General features: G+C 45.1%; 2 protein-coding genes across 8 annotated transcripts; both read right to left on the reverse strand.

Moving 5' to 3' along the window:
• Positions 1–68: 68 nt before the first annotated feature.
• On the reverse strand, positions 69–4,561 carry zbtb14 (zinc finger and BTB domain containing 14). Of its 4 annotated transcripts, none has more exons than XM_046371521.1 (10): positions 4,340–4,561; positions 2,751–2,939; positions 2,389–2,559; positions 2,145–2,240; positions 1,912–2,055; positions 1,584–1,828; positions 1,418–1,503; positions 1,125–1,264; positions 936–1,031; positions 69–564 (listed from the first exon to the last, which is right to left on the reverse strand). In XM_046371521.1, the coding sequence occupies exons 2-10, from the start codon at positions 2,937–2,939 to the stop codon at positions 424–426; spliced, it is 1,308 nt and encodes a 435-aa protein (XP_046227477.1). In that variant the 5' UTR covers positions 4,340–4,561; the 3' UTR covers positions 69–423. The 4 variants fall into 4 exon arrangements, with proteins under 4 accessions (XP_046227477.1, XP_046227475.1, XP_046227476.1 ...); XM_046371519.1 differs by lacking the exon at positions 4,340–4,561 and adding an exon at positions 4,087–4,315; XM_046371520.1 differs by lacking the exon at positions 4,340–4,561 and adding an exon at positions 3,105–4,072.
• Positions 4,562–6,042: 1,481 nt separating this feature from the next.
• Positions 6,043–14,003, reverse strand: LOC124049637 (guanine nucleotide-binding protein G(olf) subunit alpha-like). 4 transcript variants are annotated; one of them, XM_046371524.1, is made up of 13 exons: positions 13,520–14,003; positions 12,763–12,909; positions 12,606–12,678; positions 12,234–12,288; positions 11,748–11,867; positions 10,341–10,438; positions 10,127–10,181; positions 9,972–10,045; positions 9,486–9,544; positions 9,273–9,393; positions 9,040–9,170; positions 8,898–8,965; positions 6,043–6,715 (listed from the first exon to the last, which is right to left on the reverse strand). In XM_046371524.1, the coding sequence occupies exons 2-13, from the start codon at positions 12,896–12,898 to the stop codon at positions 6,569–6,571; spliced, it is 1,137 nt and encodes a 378-aa protein (XP_046227480.1). In that variant the 5' UTR covers positions 12,899–12,909; positions 13,520–14,003; the 3' UTR covers positions 6,043–6,568. The 4 variants fall into 4 exon arrangements, with proteins under 4 accessions (XP_046227480.1, XP_046227479.1, XP_046227481.1 ...); XM_046371523.1 differs by lacking the exon at positions 13,520–14,003 and having other exon boundaries at positions 12,763–13,024; XM_046371525.1 differs by lacking the exons at positions 9,972–10,045; positions 10,127–10,181; positions 10,341–10,438; ... (3 more) ...; positions 12,763–12,909; positions 13,520–14,003 and adding an exon at positions 9,773–9,953.
• Positions 14,004–14,167: the final 164 nt, after the last annotated feature.

Raw genomic sequence — 14,167 nt, forward strand, 5'->3', positions numbered from 1 at the left:
TACATGTCCTCTCTGGGCACCTGTAGTGACGAAAGCAGTGATATGTCAACAAGCAAAACACACATGTCTAGAAGACAGCAGCTCTGCTCATTAAACTGAGCAGAACAACAGTTTTATTTACAAGACAAACCAGATGGAGTTTGGTTCAGACTGAAAAACATTTCAAAGAGACATGATTACAAATCGCATGTAAAGCTAAAGGACAGGGGGGACGTCACACAGACACACGTCCATGTTTAATGTGTTTATCACATGATCGCCGAAACCATCAGCTCACTGTCCACTGATTCAGAGCACAGAAAACTTCAATCAACACAGAACTTCATTAAGTCTGCTAAAAATAAAAAATCAATAGAGATACAGTGAAAATATGTTTGTTAATACAGTTAGGCCAATCAGGATCAGCTGATACTGTTCCAGGTGTTAGGAGCAGCTGATGCTGTCCAGATGTTGCTCCTCGGCTGCCATGGCAGCAGCCTGTAGCGTCTCTGTGTCGCTCTGCAGTGGATTCAGCTGTTTCCTCTCACTGTGCATGTTGTTCTCATGACGCTTCAGATCGGATGCCTGAAAGTACACAGTGACACTGAACTCAACACCAACACCAATACACACTGTCAGCAGTATTATGAGCACTAGTGGTAGCAGTGGTTGCAGCAGCTGGTGGTGGTGGTATCAATGGGGCAGTCGTGGATCAGCGGTTAGGGTGTCGGACCCGTAACCGGTGGATCGCTGGTTCGATTCCCCGTCCCGGTGTCCATGGCTGAGGTACCCTTGAGCAAGGTACCTAACCCCCACTGCTCCCCGGGCGCTGCACGCGGTCGCCCACTGCCCCGGGTTTGCTGTGTGTGTGCACGTCACTTGGGTGGGTTAAATGCAGAGCGTGAATTTCGTTGGAGTGAGTTCCCTCCAATGACAAGATATGTCACTTTCCTTACCTTGGCAAAGGCTTTAGTGCAAGATGGGCAGACAAACGGTTTCTCTCCTCTGTGTCTCCTCTCATGATCCTTCAGGTGAGACTTGTGTTTAAACGCCTGTGGACAGACAGGTGAGACAAAGACAGACAGGCAGATGAGAGACAGGGAGACAGGCAGGTGAGAGACAGACAGACAGGCAGGTGAGCTCACCTTGTCACACATCTGGCAGGCGAAAGGCCTCTCGTTGCTATGCACTCGTTCGTGTTTTTTCAGGTCTGGAGCTCGAATGAATGATTTCCCACAAACATCACACCTGTATGGTTTGAAGCCTGTGTGGATCTTCAGGTGTTCTTAAATGCAAAGGTTTGGGTGGAGTCAAACGCTTTACCTCAGTAATAAAATATCATCTATATATTATCTGCAGCTTTATGCCGTTTTCCGTGTGATGACATCAGAGCTCAGGTGAACATACCTGAGAACACGTGTGTTCAGGAGTGAGTTACCTTTCAGGTGAGCATGGGTGGTGAAAGCTTTAGTGCAAATCTCACAGGCAAATGGACGCTCTGCTGAATGAAGCTTCTCATGTTTCCTGGACACAAAAAGAGGGTAGGTGAGTTTGGTTTGCCAGGTGTGGTGGTTAGACGTGTTAGTCAGGTGAGCTGTATGTACCTGAGTCTGCTCTCATCCAGGAAGGTCTTCCCACACACCTGGCAGGCGAGTTGCTCTCTGTGTCCATACAGCAGGTATTCAAACTGCTGATTGGTCGTGGCTGTCGACCAGCCAGGTGGCTGCTCATCCTTTACCTCCCCCATACTGTCTGCGAACGTCAGCGTCTGGGTAGCGTGGTGCTCCGCCCCCAACTCCTTAGGCTCCGCCTCCATCTCAGTCACCACATCCTGGTCATAGCAGGTCACCTGGAGAGATCACACAGGTGTGCTCACATGAGTTGTTTACCTGTGGTTACTATACTGAGGTGTGTGTGTGTGTGTGTGTGTACCTTATGTACATCCTCATTGGTCAGTTCTTTCAGGATGGCTTCCTGGACACGTAGTGCCGCACTGGGGGACTTATCTAGCTCCTGATTGGTTGATGTCTCAACAAGGTCATCAGTAGTGGGCGTGTCATCGTTCTCCCCAAGTACCTGCACACATAAACACACATTATAGAGTAAAATGTTAATGATGGCTGGTGCAGCAGATCATTCAGCTGTATTGATCAGTGTGAGCATACCTCAGCATCAGCGGCCAGCTGAGCCTCCGGTGGCAGCGCCATCTTCACAATGTCATAGGGAAACTTCTCTTTGTCCTCTGATGACATGTCTCGTTTCTGAGGATACATGAATGCATTGTCACACGGAAGGAGGACTCTCAGTCTGTCTGACTGACAGCTAACCTGTCTGACTAGTAAACACACCTGACCTACCTGTCTACAAATTCTGATGACCTGAAGATGCCCCTGGACCTGTGAGCGTTACCTGAGAACAGAGTTTGTCGAGGAAGCGGATGCCGAGGATCTGTCCCGAGGACATCATGAGGTTGACATCTCTCTTCTTGACGGAGATCTTCGCTGTGTACATGTAGTTCAACACCTCCTCGAAGATATCTGAGCGGATGAAGTCAATCTCAATAACTGAGGAGTTGTCCACCTGAGGAGACACCTGAGGGTCATTACAGGTGTTCACACCTTCATGTACCTGCAGTACACGTGGTATTTTAACTAGTGTGATGGCAGTATCCTGTGTATTTTAAAGTAGCTTGTATCTGAAGTGTATATTTGCACAGCACTGGGCAGTACATTGTGTTTTTGAAGTAGGTAAACGTGTAGATGAAACAGTACCTCGTGTTTTTTGAAGAGTTTTTTGAAGTAGTTGGAGCAGGCGGCGAGCACACAGCGGTGAGCACGGAACTTGACGTCTTCGACCACCACGGCGATGTCGCAGTGTTCGCCCTCCAGCCGCTGCTCGTTCAGCAGCTTCAGGAAGATGCTCTTATGTTCGTCGTCCACGTACTTCACCGTCTCTGTCATCTGGACAGTCACGTAAAACACATGAGGCGTCTGAGAAGAGGCTCTTCTGTCCCCTGCCCTCAGCAGGTGGAGACATCAGCTTTATTTAACATCAGAACTGAGTCATGACCAGGTAAAAATATGTGACACAGTCGCAGTCTCTCACTGAACTGAACACTCACATACTGGAGCACCTGGCCATAAACCCCCACTGCTGCTGATGACCAGCTCACGTGTTGTGTGCTGTTTGTTGGTCGTGTCTCCGGCACGTGAAGGCCTGAAGTCACAATGGGTCATAACAGCATGTGTCTCAGGTCTCCGTTCAGTTATGAACCTGAAGAGGACCAGCTGTGACTCTGCTCTAAAGTTGGTCTGAGTTCACCTGCAGGCACCTGTGCTCGGATTGGGATCAGCTGCTCATAGTCTCCTGGCAGTCCGTCCACCCCCCTCCTCTCGTGTCTCTGTGCCCAGTCTTGCCCCAACAGTTCCTGTTCCTCTGATGTCGCGGACACGCGCACCGGAGCGTGTGCACGCTTCATGATGCATTTAAGTGAGTCGAAGGGACAGGCAGCAGATAGGCTAGCTCTTAGCGCCGAGCATGTCGACGTTATTTACTTGAACACATTGGGTTTTATCTGTGAACGTCCGCACCCCGGTTCTGAACCTGAACCGTTAAGGGTCGCAGAGTCCCGTTTATACTCTTGATTATAGTTCATTAAACTGAACTGAGGCGGGCTAGGCTACAGGGATAGTACATGCCAGCCAACTGTTCATTTAATCTTAGCAGAGCACATCATCAGATCCGGATTACACCGTTTTGACAGTAAACCGGGTAACAGCGGGAGAACAGGAGCTTGACGATTAGACGATTTGACTGACTGGTTAGCAATGAGGCCAACGTTAGCCTGCAGGAGCTAACAGGCTACTTAAACGTGACACAGCGTCAGCTTTGGAGAGATATAAACCGGCCTCTTGGAGATAACACGACTGTTCTCACCAGTCAATGGGCAGCTTTATAGACCTGTAAAGTTTCTTGGTGTGTAACGAATGTGGTGCGTTTGATGAAACTCTTTGTTTTAAACGGTGCACAGTCTGGCCTGCTGCTCTGCTCCGGCACAAAATGGCGCTTATTCGCTAGCTTGCCCCATACAGAGATTGTCCATTATACCTGATGACCGTCAAACATGACCGGCCAAACGGTGAGCTGACCGCGTGCTTCCGCGGACCATCCGCACCGCCGTCCCCGGGACCGACACACAGGCACGCGAGCTGCGGCGGCGGCGCCGCGGCCTCGGTAACACGAACGAGACGGGGCTCGAGCGGCCATGAACGACTCGAGAGCGCGCAGGCATCCCCGCGGAAACGGCGGCCAGAGCGGGGGGTGAAGGGGAGAGCGCGGAGCTAGGGGAGAGGGTTCTTACCGTCACAGCGGCCGGTGTGAGTGTGTTCGTCGGGGTGTGTCAGCGCACCGGGAGCCGGTAATCACTTTGTCCGCTTGTTGTTGTTGTTGTTGTTGAGGACGAGCACTGAGCGGAAGGCCGCGCTTTGCGCCAGCACGCACACTCTGCAGGGGCACGCAGGCAGCGGGCCAAAGATCCTCTATGGGCGAGACGGATCACTGCCTGTCACGCATGCGCCCTGTGGTCGGGCCTCACAGCAGAATTGACTCTCTGAAACTGTAGAAATAATACTGTTGGTTTAAGAGCGTTCTCACACTCTCCACACAAACAAAGATGTGTTATGACCAGACTATAAACTCCGATCATTTTATTGATCATCCACACGGGGTGACAGCATGTCGTCTTTCAGTCTTTGTGAATACCATGAGTGTGGCAGTGGGTAGACCAGGTGCCATCTTTGGGTCCAGGATTCCGATTTAATAATATGGACTGGAGGTTAATAGCGAAGAATTGCTGGTAGCAAACATCTTGTGTGTAACCATCTCAGACACTCCTCCCTCATGACGCTTGTTCATAAGCATACATCGTTTCAATAGAACCTCCTGTTTGTATCTGTGATCCTGGATGCCAGGGGTGTAGACGAGGTACTGGAGACAGTCTGTCAAAGATCTCCTCTTCCTCGGGTCTTCATCCTCAGCAGCTACAGGGTTAATATACTCATCAGTTTTCTGACAAAATACTGTGTATGTGCCAAGGGATTTCAGCCTTTAAAATTTTACTCTTTGAACTTCTGCCTTCATTCTGCATCACTGGAAAATCAAAAATGACCTGTTGCAATCGATTGTGTCCCATAGGAGGCGATTGTGGATGAACTCCCTTCGTGTGGCACTCAGTGAGGATTTATTGTCCAAACGCTACCTAAAAATAAGCAGTTTGCCTGACCGCCGTCCTGAGAAGCTGCGGCGAGGCCGACTGATGAGCTGATCTGTCAAAATGTTCAGACACATCATGGAACCAGTCAGTAGACTGACCAGCATGGGACTGGTTCATTACTGGTCTGTTGTCTGTCCCTGCAGAGACTAGATATGCAGACAAATCAGGAAGGAGTGTTCAGATCCTTCACTGCAGTAAAAGTTCCTCTGAAAATCCTTGGAAAACATTAGTTAGCCATAAATTAATGAACTAATGTTGGGTTCAGAAAATACAAATTAAAAATGTAAATTCAGTTGTCTATATTTGTTGTTACTGTTTTTAACCTGACCCACTTGTGTCTGTAGCACCGCAGCACAGTGTTGTACTGCATCTGATTGATAATGTGACAATAAACATTTTGATTAAATACAATGAAAGGAACAGACACCAGGACACGTGTCCAACCTGTTTCAACAAAACGGAGTCTGATGGAGGAAATTCAGCTGTTTTTGAGTCAAGTTTGATTTCACTGTCAGGATGTTGACTTTTTCAATAAAACCACTTTAGTTTGACCAACTGACTGAAACCAGACTATGTTCTACGCATGAGGTGAAATACAAGATAAATTCTTCTTCTGTCAATCAAAGTGAAGCTCTGAATATATAATATATATTATATATATGTTTATATATCTATAAATTGTTGTTGTGACCTTTTTATCACGTTCAGAACCTGAGAATCTTCAACCAGAAAAATCAAGGAATCAAAGATGACATTAAATTTGACATAAAAATTCTTTAATATCACTTCTTTCCAAAAGAAGATTAATAGCTGTTAATGTAAATGTCTGAATTTGAATAGTGAATCTTTATTTGTTTGATCAAACTCGAGAAGGGACTCTTTAAATAAATCTACACTCTTTTACCTCTGAGATATGCATTCAGTCAGTCTACAGGGTTCAGTCAGATTATAATTCTACAGACACTTGAAAAAATAGATTTTAACTTAGTTAAAAACTTAGATAGTTTTCTAACCCACCCTGCCCTGTATGATAGACTGTTGCCATGGCAACAACAGAAAAACACCTCGTGTTCTCCCTTTCCATCAGCAGGACTTACACCACCAAGACAGGAAAGAAAAATACACACATTCTCCATCCGGTCATAATCAATAGCTGATAATCACTAGTTTAAAGTAACTGCCGCAATCTAACAGATCAGAAACACATAAACACACCAGGATCTAACGGGATCGATTAGATATCAAATTAGCCTCACGATCAGCTTCTTCGGGTAAGTTCATGTAGAGGGCAGGGCCAGGTGAGAGCTCAGCAGCCAATCAGAGCAGCTCATACTGCCGCAGGTGCATGCGCTGGATGATGTCACGACAGTCGTTGAAGACACGGCGAATGTTTTCAGTGTCAACGGCGCAGGTGAAGTGAGGATAGCAGTAATGTTTCCCATCGCCACTTGCCGTGCTGATCCTCTGAAAGAGAGACGGATCAGAGAAAGAGAGATGGGTCAGAGAGAGAGAAAGAGAGACAGGTCAGAGAGAGACAGAGAAAGACAGGTCAGAGAAAGAGAGACGGGTCAGAGAGAGAGACAGAGAAAGACAGGTCAGAGAAAGAGAGATGGGTCAGAGAGAGGGAGACGGATCAGAGAGAGAGAGAGAGACAGACGGGTCAGAGAGAGGGAGACGGATCAGAGAGAGAGACAGAAAGAGAGACGGGTATACAGTATATTCATGAGTTCCTGGTAAACAGATTGCATCACTATGAGGACTAAGAGGAACAGGAAAATCTGTTGATGATTATTCACATTTGATTAGTTCACATTTGAGATGTCTGCTTGTCGCTTCCTCCGGCCTGTAGAGGACAGACTTCAAACTTCCACTCAGGTGGAAGTTTGACGATGATGATGAAGAAGACCTTAATGAAGAATGAACAGTTATGATATGCTCTGTGGGGGACCTACGGTGCACCAGAAAGTATTCACACTGCTTTATCCACTTTTTGTTATGTTACAGTCTCATTCCAAAATGGATTGAATTAAATTTCTCCCTCAAAATTCTACACAAAATACAACATAATGACAAAGTGAAACGAGTTTGCTAGAATTTTTTGCAAATTTATTAAAAATGAAGAACAAAAAATGTAAAATGTACATAAGTACTGACACTCAAAACTGAGCTCAGGTGCTTCCTGTTTCCATTAATCATCCTTTAGAGGTTTCTACAACTTGAGTTGAGCCCACCTGTGGTAAATTCAGCTGATTGGCTGTGATCTGGAAAGGCACACACACCTGTCTATATAAGCCCTCACAGTTGGCAGCATGTCAGAGCACAAACCAAGCCATGAAGTCAAAGGGATCGTCTGTAGACCTGTGAGACAGGATTGTGTGGAGGTACAGATCTGGGAGTACAGAAGGGTACAGAAAGATTACTGCTGTATTAAAGGTCCCAAAGAGCACAGTGGCCTCCGTAATCCATAAGTGGAAGAAGTTTGGAACCACCAGGACTCTTCCTAGAGCTGGCCTCACAACTAAACTGAGTGATCGGGTTAGAAGGGCCTTAGTCAGGGAGGTGACCAAGAACCCAATGGTCACTTTGACAGAGCTCCAGCATTGCTTTGTGGAGAGGGGAGAGCCTTCAAGAAGTACAACCATTTCTGCAGCAGATAAATCCACCAGTCAGGCCTGAATGGTGCCAGACGGAAGCCACTCCTCAGTAAAATGCATATGAAAGCCCACCTGGAGTTTTCCAAAAGGCACCTGAAGGACTCTCAGACCATGAGAAACAAAATTCTCTGGTCTGATGAAACAAAGATTGAACTCTTTGGCATGAATGACAAGCGTCATATGTCATGTTCTGCATTGAAGAGTGGGAGAAACTGCCCAAAAATAAGTGTGCCAAGCTTATAGGATCATACTCAAAAAAAACTGTAGGCTGTAACTGCTGCCAAAGGGGTTTCAACAAAGTATTGATCACAGGATGTGATCCTTATGTACATCTTATATTTTAGGTTTTTTTTATTTTTAATAAATTTGCAAAAAATTCAAGCAAACTTGTTTCATTTTGTCACTATGGGGTATTTTGTGTAGAATTTTGAGGGATAAAATGAATTGAATCCATTTTGGAATGAAACTGTGACATAAAATGTGCAAAAAGCGAAGCAGAGTGAATACTTTCTGGATGCACTGTACGTGACATCAGTTACCATGGTTACTGCAAGCAGATGACATCACAGCTGAACAGCTGATAAAGGAGGCTGTGAGGCTGTTCAGGGATCAGATCTCAGGTGACTCTTTCAGTCTGTTCCACCTGTGTGTATGAGGTTTTGTGGCGCCCTCTGGTGGTGTCTTACTGATCTGTTCATCTTCAATTTGTTTCATCTTCAGTTGTCCTTCAGTCTGTCCTGTTCCTCTGTTCTTTCCTTCCTTCCATCACAGCAGATTTCCCTCCATTCTTTTTAATTTTGTTTTCTTCATTTTTTCTCAGCTGATCCCCAGAAACTCTGGACTCCAACAGAACTTGAACTTTACCGGTTCTTTAATTTAAAATTGACCTCCCGACTGTCTCAGATGTTTGGGACCATCTGGGACACATGTGTCACTTGTCTAACATCTCAGACTTCACAGCACTAAGAAATAAAGTCAAGTCATGATTTTACCAGAAACTCGTCTCTGATGAAGAACTTGGCTCTGGTCACTCGGGGGTCTTCATCAGCATCTGGAACAGCTGGACACACACACACACGGAAACATCAGGAGTGGGTGTATTTGTACATGTATGTGTCACATGCGTATTTGTACCTTCAGCAGGTACTTGGTAGTTGCTGTATTCAGGGAAATAATCCTCCAGTTTGGACTTCCCAGCCAGAATCTTGTCAGCAAGCACATCCTGTTTGTTCAGGAACAAGATCACTGAGATGGTCTTCAGAAACCTGAAGCCAATCAAAGAGCAGAGGGGATTAGCTGCAGCCAATCAGAGAGAAGAGAGGGTTAACTGCAGCCATTCAGAGGGCACAGAGAGTTGAGTATTGCACCTGTTGGTCCAGATGGATCTGAAGAGGTCCAGAGATTCTCTCAGCCGATTGGTGGAGTTGTCCTCTCTGATCACCATATTGTAGCTGCTGCTCGCTGCGACAAAGATGATGGCCGTCACATCTGCACAAATCAATAATAAATCAATGAAAGACAACTAATCACATCAGACCTCATACAAATGATTTGTCTTTCAGGAACCTGTTTCTCCTCACCATTGAAGCATTGAATCCACTTCCTCCTTTCATCTCTCTGCCCTCCAACATCAAACATGCTGACAGACAGACAAGCAGTTCAGGGGCAGATAGACAGTCTTGCACACCCACAGACAGGTGTGTTGGGCAGGTGTGAAATAAACAGGTTACAGTGTCATGAGTTGAAACAGAAGTGAAAGTAGGAGACAAAGTTGTATTGAAGATAAGTCTTCATGTCCCCATTGCAACTCCAGCAGCTCAAACACAAAACAACTTCCTGTTGTTGTTACCTGTCTCACCTGTCTCACCTCAGTGCCAACACTTTCATACTGTTGTTCCTTTCCATCCTTGTGGTCTATAGAGTCCTCACACATTCAGTAATCTACTGTAATCTACTCTTCTTTCATTGCTGATCAGCTTTACCTACGTTCAGCAAAGTGACTGTCAGGTAGCGCAGACATGTGATTGGTGCAGGTGGACAGAGGGGGCGGGGTTAAACACACTCACTGGAAGTTGACCTTGTCCACCTGAAATCTGGTTTCAAATATCCCTGAAGTCAAAACTCTGCAGCGCAATAAATCCTGCAGTAGAAGAAGAAATATTCTTACTGTTCAGTAACAGACGAGTACTGAACACTGGAAACTGACTGACCAGTGTGTTACCTGGTCAGTAGGTGTGTAGTCTGTCCTCCTCACAGAATCCAACCTGTCCAGGAAGCTGCACACACACACGCCCAGTGACCAGGGGATTAGGATGAAGGAAACAAGGAAACATCTGGGGTCTGGGTTACAATGTGTGTGTGGGTGTGTTACAGAGACGGAGTGTGTATGTGTTACAGTGTGTGTGTGTGTGTGTGTGTGTGTGTATGTGTCTTACTACTGAGCGCAGTCGATCAGCTGATATTCATTGGAGCGTTCAAAACACGCCTTGATGCCGTCGTCCTCCCACAACTTCTGAGCATGCTCAAAGAACTCCTGAGAGACAGACAGGCTGATATAAACAGGACGGCTCACAGAGATCATCTGTTTGACAACAAACAGTTTTCATGTTATTAAAAGACATCAGAAACATTAAGTCTGACGAAATCTTCAGGTGATGATTCAGTGTTTCTGAACGTGTGCAGCAGCTGATCTTCAATGGGAGAAACCTGGAGAGTCAAGACTTTCGGCTGGACACTCTGAAGAACCTGAACAATATTGCTCCATAAGAGAGATCTGAGGCGCCTTTGCTGGCCTACAGAGCAGCAGATCTGGAACCACTGGAAACTCCCACCTTGATTTTACAAGAGAGGGTCAGTAATCAAACCGATTCACAGACTTGGATGGCAGTCTCTTATAACTTTGTGTAAAAGTTTGAGAGTTAAAGTGCAAACACAAACAAAAAGCAACAATAATAAGAGTATAAAAAGTGGGCTTCATTTTCTTAAAGCATTTGCTCTGCTGAAGGAAAAACCTACAAAGTGGAGCTGAGAACTGGACTGACAGGTTCTAGATTCAACAAACCCCCCTGTGATAAACACTCCAAGCTGGTGTGAAGTTGTGTGAACAGAGCAGATAAAATATCTGTCAGGTTTTTCTTCCATGTAGATGTTTAATGCTTAAAATATTAAACAAAATTCAGCTTTGAGTGTAAAACGTAGCTTGTCTTGAACAATTAGCTCAGTGAGGAAAGCCTTGAAGCACAGTGGGCTCGGTGGAGATCACACTGATATCTCAGTCTGCGAGCTGGCCGAACTCCACTGAGCCCACTGTGATGGCGTGTTCAGGTTATTGTATCGTGTATTAAATCATTAAATGTATTTTCTTCAGATTCAGCTTGCCGACGTCTGATTGGACACCAGCTACTTTCAAGTGAACCAATCAGGAGTTTCATCACAGCCTACAGAAGAAAAAAGAAGCTGAAGGAGTTTAGAAGAGACACAGGAAGAGGCTTGTTTTGTGTCTTTAGAGACTGAAGACATTTGGCTAATGAGGCCTCAGGTGATACACACATTCAGGTGTGTGTCAGTGTGTTGTCCTGTGTGGTTTCAGTCCCATGTTAACTCGTTACATCATGTCATTAACATCATTAAAACAAACAAGCTCTTTAACAGCTCTCCTGGTGCTCCGCCACTGTGTTAAAGGAACAGTTCGTCTGTTTTATGTAGTCAGACTGTCAGAGGTTCACCTGTTCATGACTACAGGTGACAAACCTGCTGTTCATCAGCAGGTATTTAACTCAGACTGTCACTGTGCTGAGATGAAAATAATACGATTATGTTGTCATGGAAACGGATTGTGTCACCTCTGTGTATTCAAAGTCAGACAGCGGTGCGATGCTCTTGATGTAGTCGACTCTGAACTGGTTGCCGGGGTTACCCAGAGGCACAGGTGGAGTCAGCACGCTCATGGCTGACACAATGGTCTGAAACACACAACAAAGAAAATATTTCTCTCTTATCGAGTGCTCATCAGAAACAATAACTGTCTTCAGAGTGAACAAAACACTTCACTGCTCACTGCATGCTGGGATGTCCTCCTCAGCAGGACACACAGGTGAGATAATGGATGGATGTGGTGTCTGTCAGGTTTAACTGAACTGATGCATGATTTCTGCTGTCTGATGGTCTGGTGGGATTTATTGACCATAAATGATAAGAAACCACATTTTAACCACCTGATCACAACCTTTGTTTGGCTTTTTGAACTTGATACCTAAACTGTTTTGTTGGACCAGCCATATTACAGTCAGTCAGCCACTTGGTCATGTGATGCAGGTCATGTGACCTACCACTATGGCATCCTTCACATTCTTCCTGATGTCTTGAATCTTCTGCTGTTTCTCTCTGAAAAAAAAATCAAAACAAGCACATGATGAAGACATTATAATAAAATTCTTACTTATTTCAAGCAATGAAAAATGTTTTAAACTTAACTTTGCCTGGTAAGATCTTCACTTTATCCCAGTATAATAATAAAAACATGCATTACGAATGTGTAGTAGACCACTGCTGTGACCTCCAGCTGTGGCTGGCAGGCACAAGTCTGGTCATTGTGGATCTACCACAAGAAATTAGTTCATATGGTAACATGACACTTCATACAACACAGGAAGTAGTGGTGACATTTCAAAACAAAAGTTGGTAAAGTCAGTGTGACTCACTCAGCATTGAAACCATCTACGTGAAGGATCCTCATCTGCTTCACTATGGTGCTTTTACCTGATTCTCCTGCACCTGCAGACAGACAGGTGAGAGAGACAGTCAGTCAGTCAGTCAGACAGACAGACAGACAGACGGTCAGTCAGACAGAAATCTCACCCAGCAGTAACAGTCTGTGTGTTGCTTTATAAGCCTGTCTCTCTTTCTGCAGCTGTCTCTCGATTTTCTTGTTGGCTTCTCTCTTCGCCTTTTCATCCAGTCGTTCCTCCTCCGTCTTCCCTCCCAGACAGCCCATTTCAACTGGAACTACAGAAACCAGTAAGCGACTCAGTGAAACCAGTAAACAACCACTATACATCAGCCTCAGCCCCCATACTGACGTGCTGCTGTGATGTCACACCTGTCATAACATCACCTCTCACACCTGAACCCATCGTTACGATCAGCTGCTGGTGTAAAAATGCTGGTGTTAAAATGTTCAAATTAGTTTAATATGATGAAATTGAATTAATTTACTTTTCTCTGTTCTCATCTTCATGACATATTTAATGAGTTTTTTGTGCATATCATAATTGTTGGTTTTCCCATAAAGCTGATTGTTCATACTGTGTAAGCATATCTGTACTGTGTCAAAAACCTTAACTGATCATCAGAGAATAAAGACAGTTTAAGGTTTTAGGAAATGTATTAAAAACATTTAAATGACAAACAAAAGAAGAAATAAAAGAGATGACGTTGAAGTTCATGATGAATAATCCCAACTGAAATAAAAAAATCACTGAGAGCAGTTGTCCATCGCAGCACTGATGCTTTTCTTTAAAAAGGATCTTCCCACCACTCAAACCAGAAAACCAATTTCTACTGAAACCAGTAAACCCATCACACAAACACCCAGTTCAGTCCTGGTTGTATCGACCTGCAGCTTTTGGTGATCACTGAGCCGTCGCTCCGTCCATGAAAGTCCAAAGAGAAAGAAAAACAGTGGCAGCAGCTCCTCAACCAATCAGCATCTCCGTCCTTCAGTTCAGGTCCAATTCCAAGGAACAGAAACAAAAACTCCTGCTGTTTTTTAGCTGTTTTCTTTTGTCAAACAGTGAGGAGAGAAACACCTGAGCATCGTTCTCTCTCTCTCTCGCTCTCTCTCCACCTGTCTGTCCTCCTCCCCCCTCCTCCTGGTCTCTAATAGCGTCTCATTAGTTGTTATCTCTGTGTGTTTTCTTTGGGGGATTTTGCTGTTTTTCCTCTCGTGTCAGTTTGCTACCTGACAACCAGCAGCTGAATTCATAAACACAAACTGCTTTCCTGGTTTCAGTCTGGACTTTGAACAGGACCGTGTCTGGACCAGCAGGCAGCAGGTCAGAGGTCACAAGTCAAGTGTCCAGGGCTGGCGCAAGACCAACATGAAGACAAATGTGTATGAAGTCGAAATACTTGACAGATCAATTGATTATTGATGATTGCTGACCAGCGGGTCATCATAGGCTGTAGGTGAATCAAAATCGCTGCAATGTAAAGGTTTAATAAATCTATAATCATTTAAACCATTATTATGGACTTTATATTA

Source organism: Scatophagus argus, chromosome 18 (assembly GCF_020382885.2).
Source record: "Scatophagus argus isolate fScaArg1 chromosome 18, fScaArg1.pri, whole genome shotgun sequence".
Lineage (NCBI taxonomy): Eukaryota > Metazoa > Chordata > Actinopteri > Scatophagidae > Scatophagus > Scatophagus argus.

Bases quoted from the DNA above. Each gene is read 5' to 3' on its own strand.
- zbtb14 (XM_046371519.1), bottom strand. From the start codon at position 4,245: ATGGCCGCTCGAGCCCCGTCTCGTTCGTGTTACCGAGGCCGCGGCGCC. The intron at 2,241-2,388 runs GTAACGCTCACA...ATGTATCCTCAG, and splicing joins TCGACAAACTCTGTTCTCAG to AAACGAGACATGTCATCAGA. The intron at 2,056-2,144 runs GTATGCTCACAC...TTATGTGTGCAG, and splicing joins AGCTGGCCGCTGATGCTGAG to GTACTTGGGGAGAACGATGA.
- LOC124049637 (XM_046371523.1), bottom strand. From the start codon at position 12,961: ATGTATAGTGGTTGTTTACTGGTTTCACTGAGTCGCTTACTGGTTTCT. The intron at 9,545-9,971 runs GTGAGTGTGTTT...TCTGTCTGTCAG, and splicing joins GTGGACAAGGTCAACTTCCA to CATGTTTGATGTTGGAGGGC. The intron at 8,966-9,039 runs GTACAAATACGC...GTGTGTGTCCAG, and splicing joins CTACCAAGTACCTGCTGAAG to CTGTTCCAGATGCTGATGAA.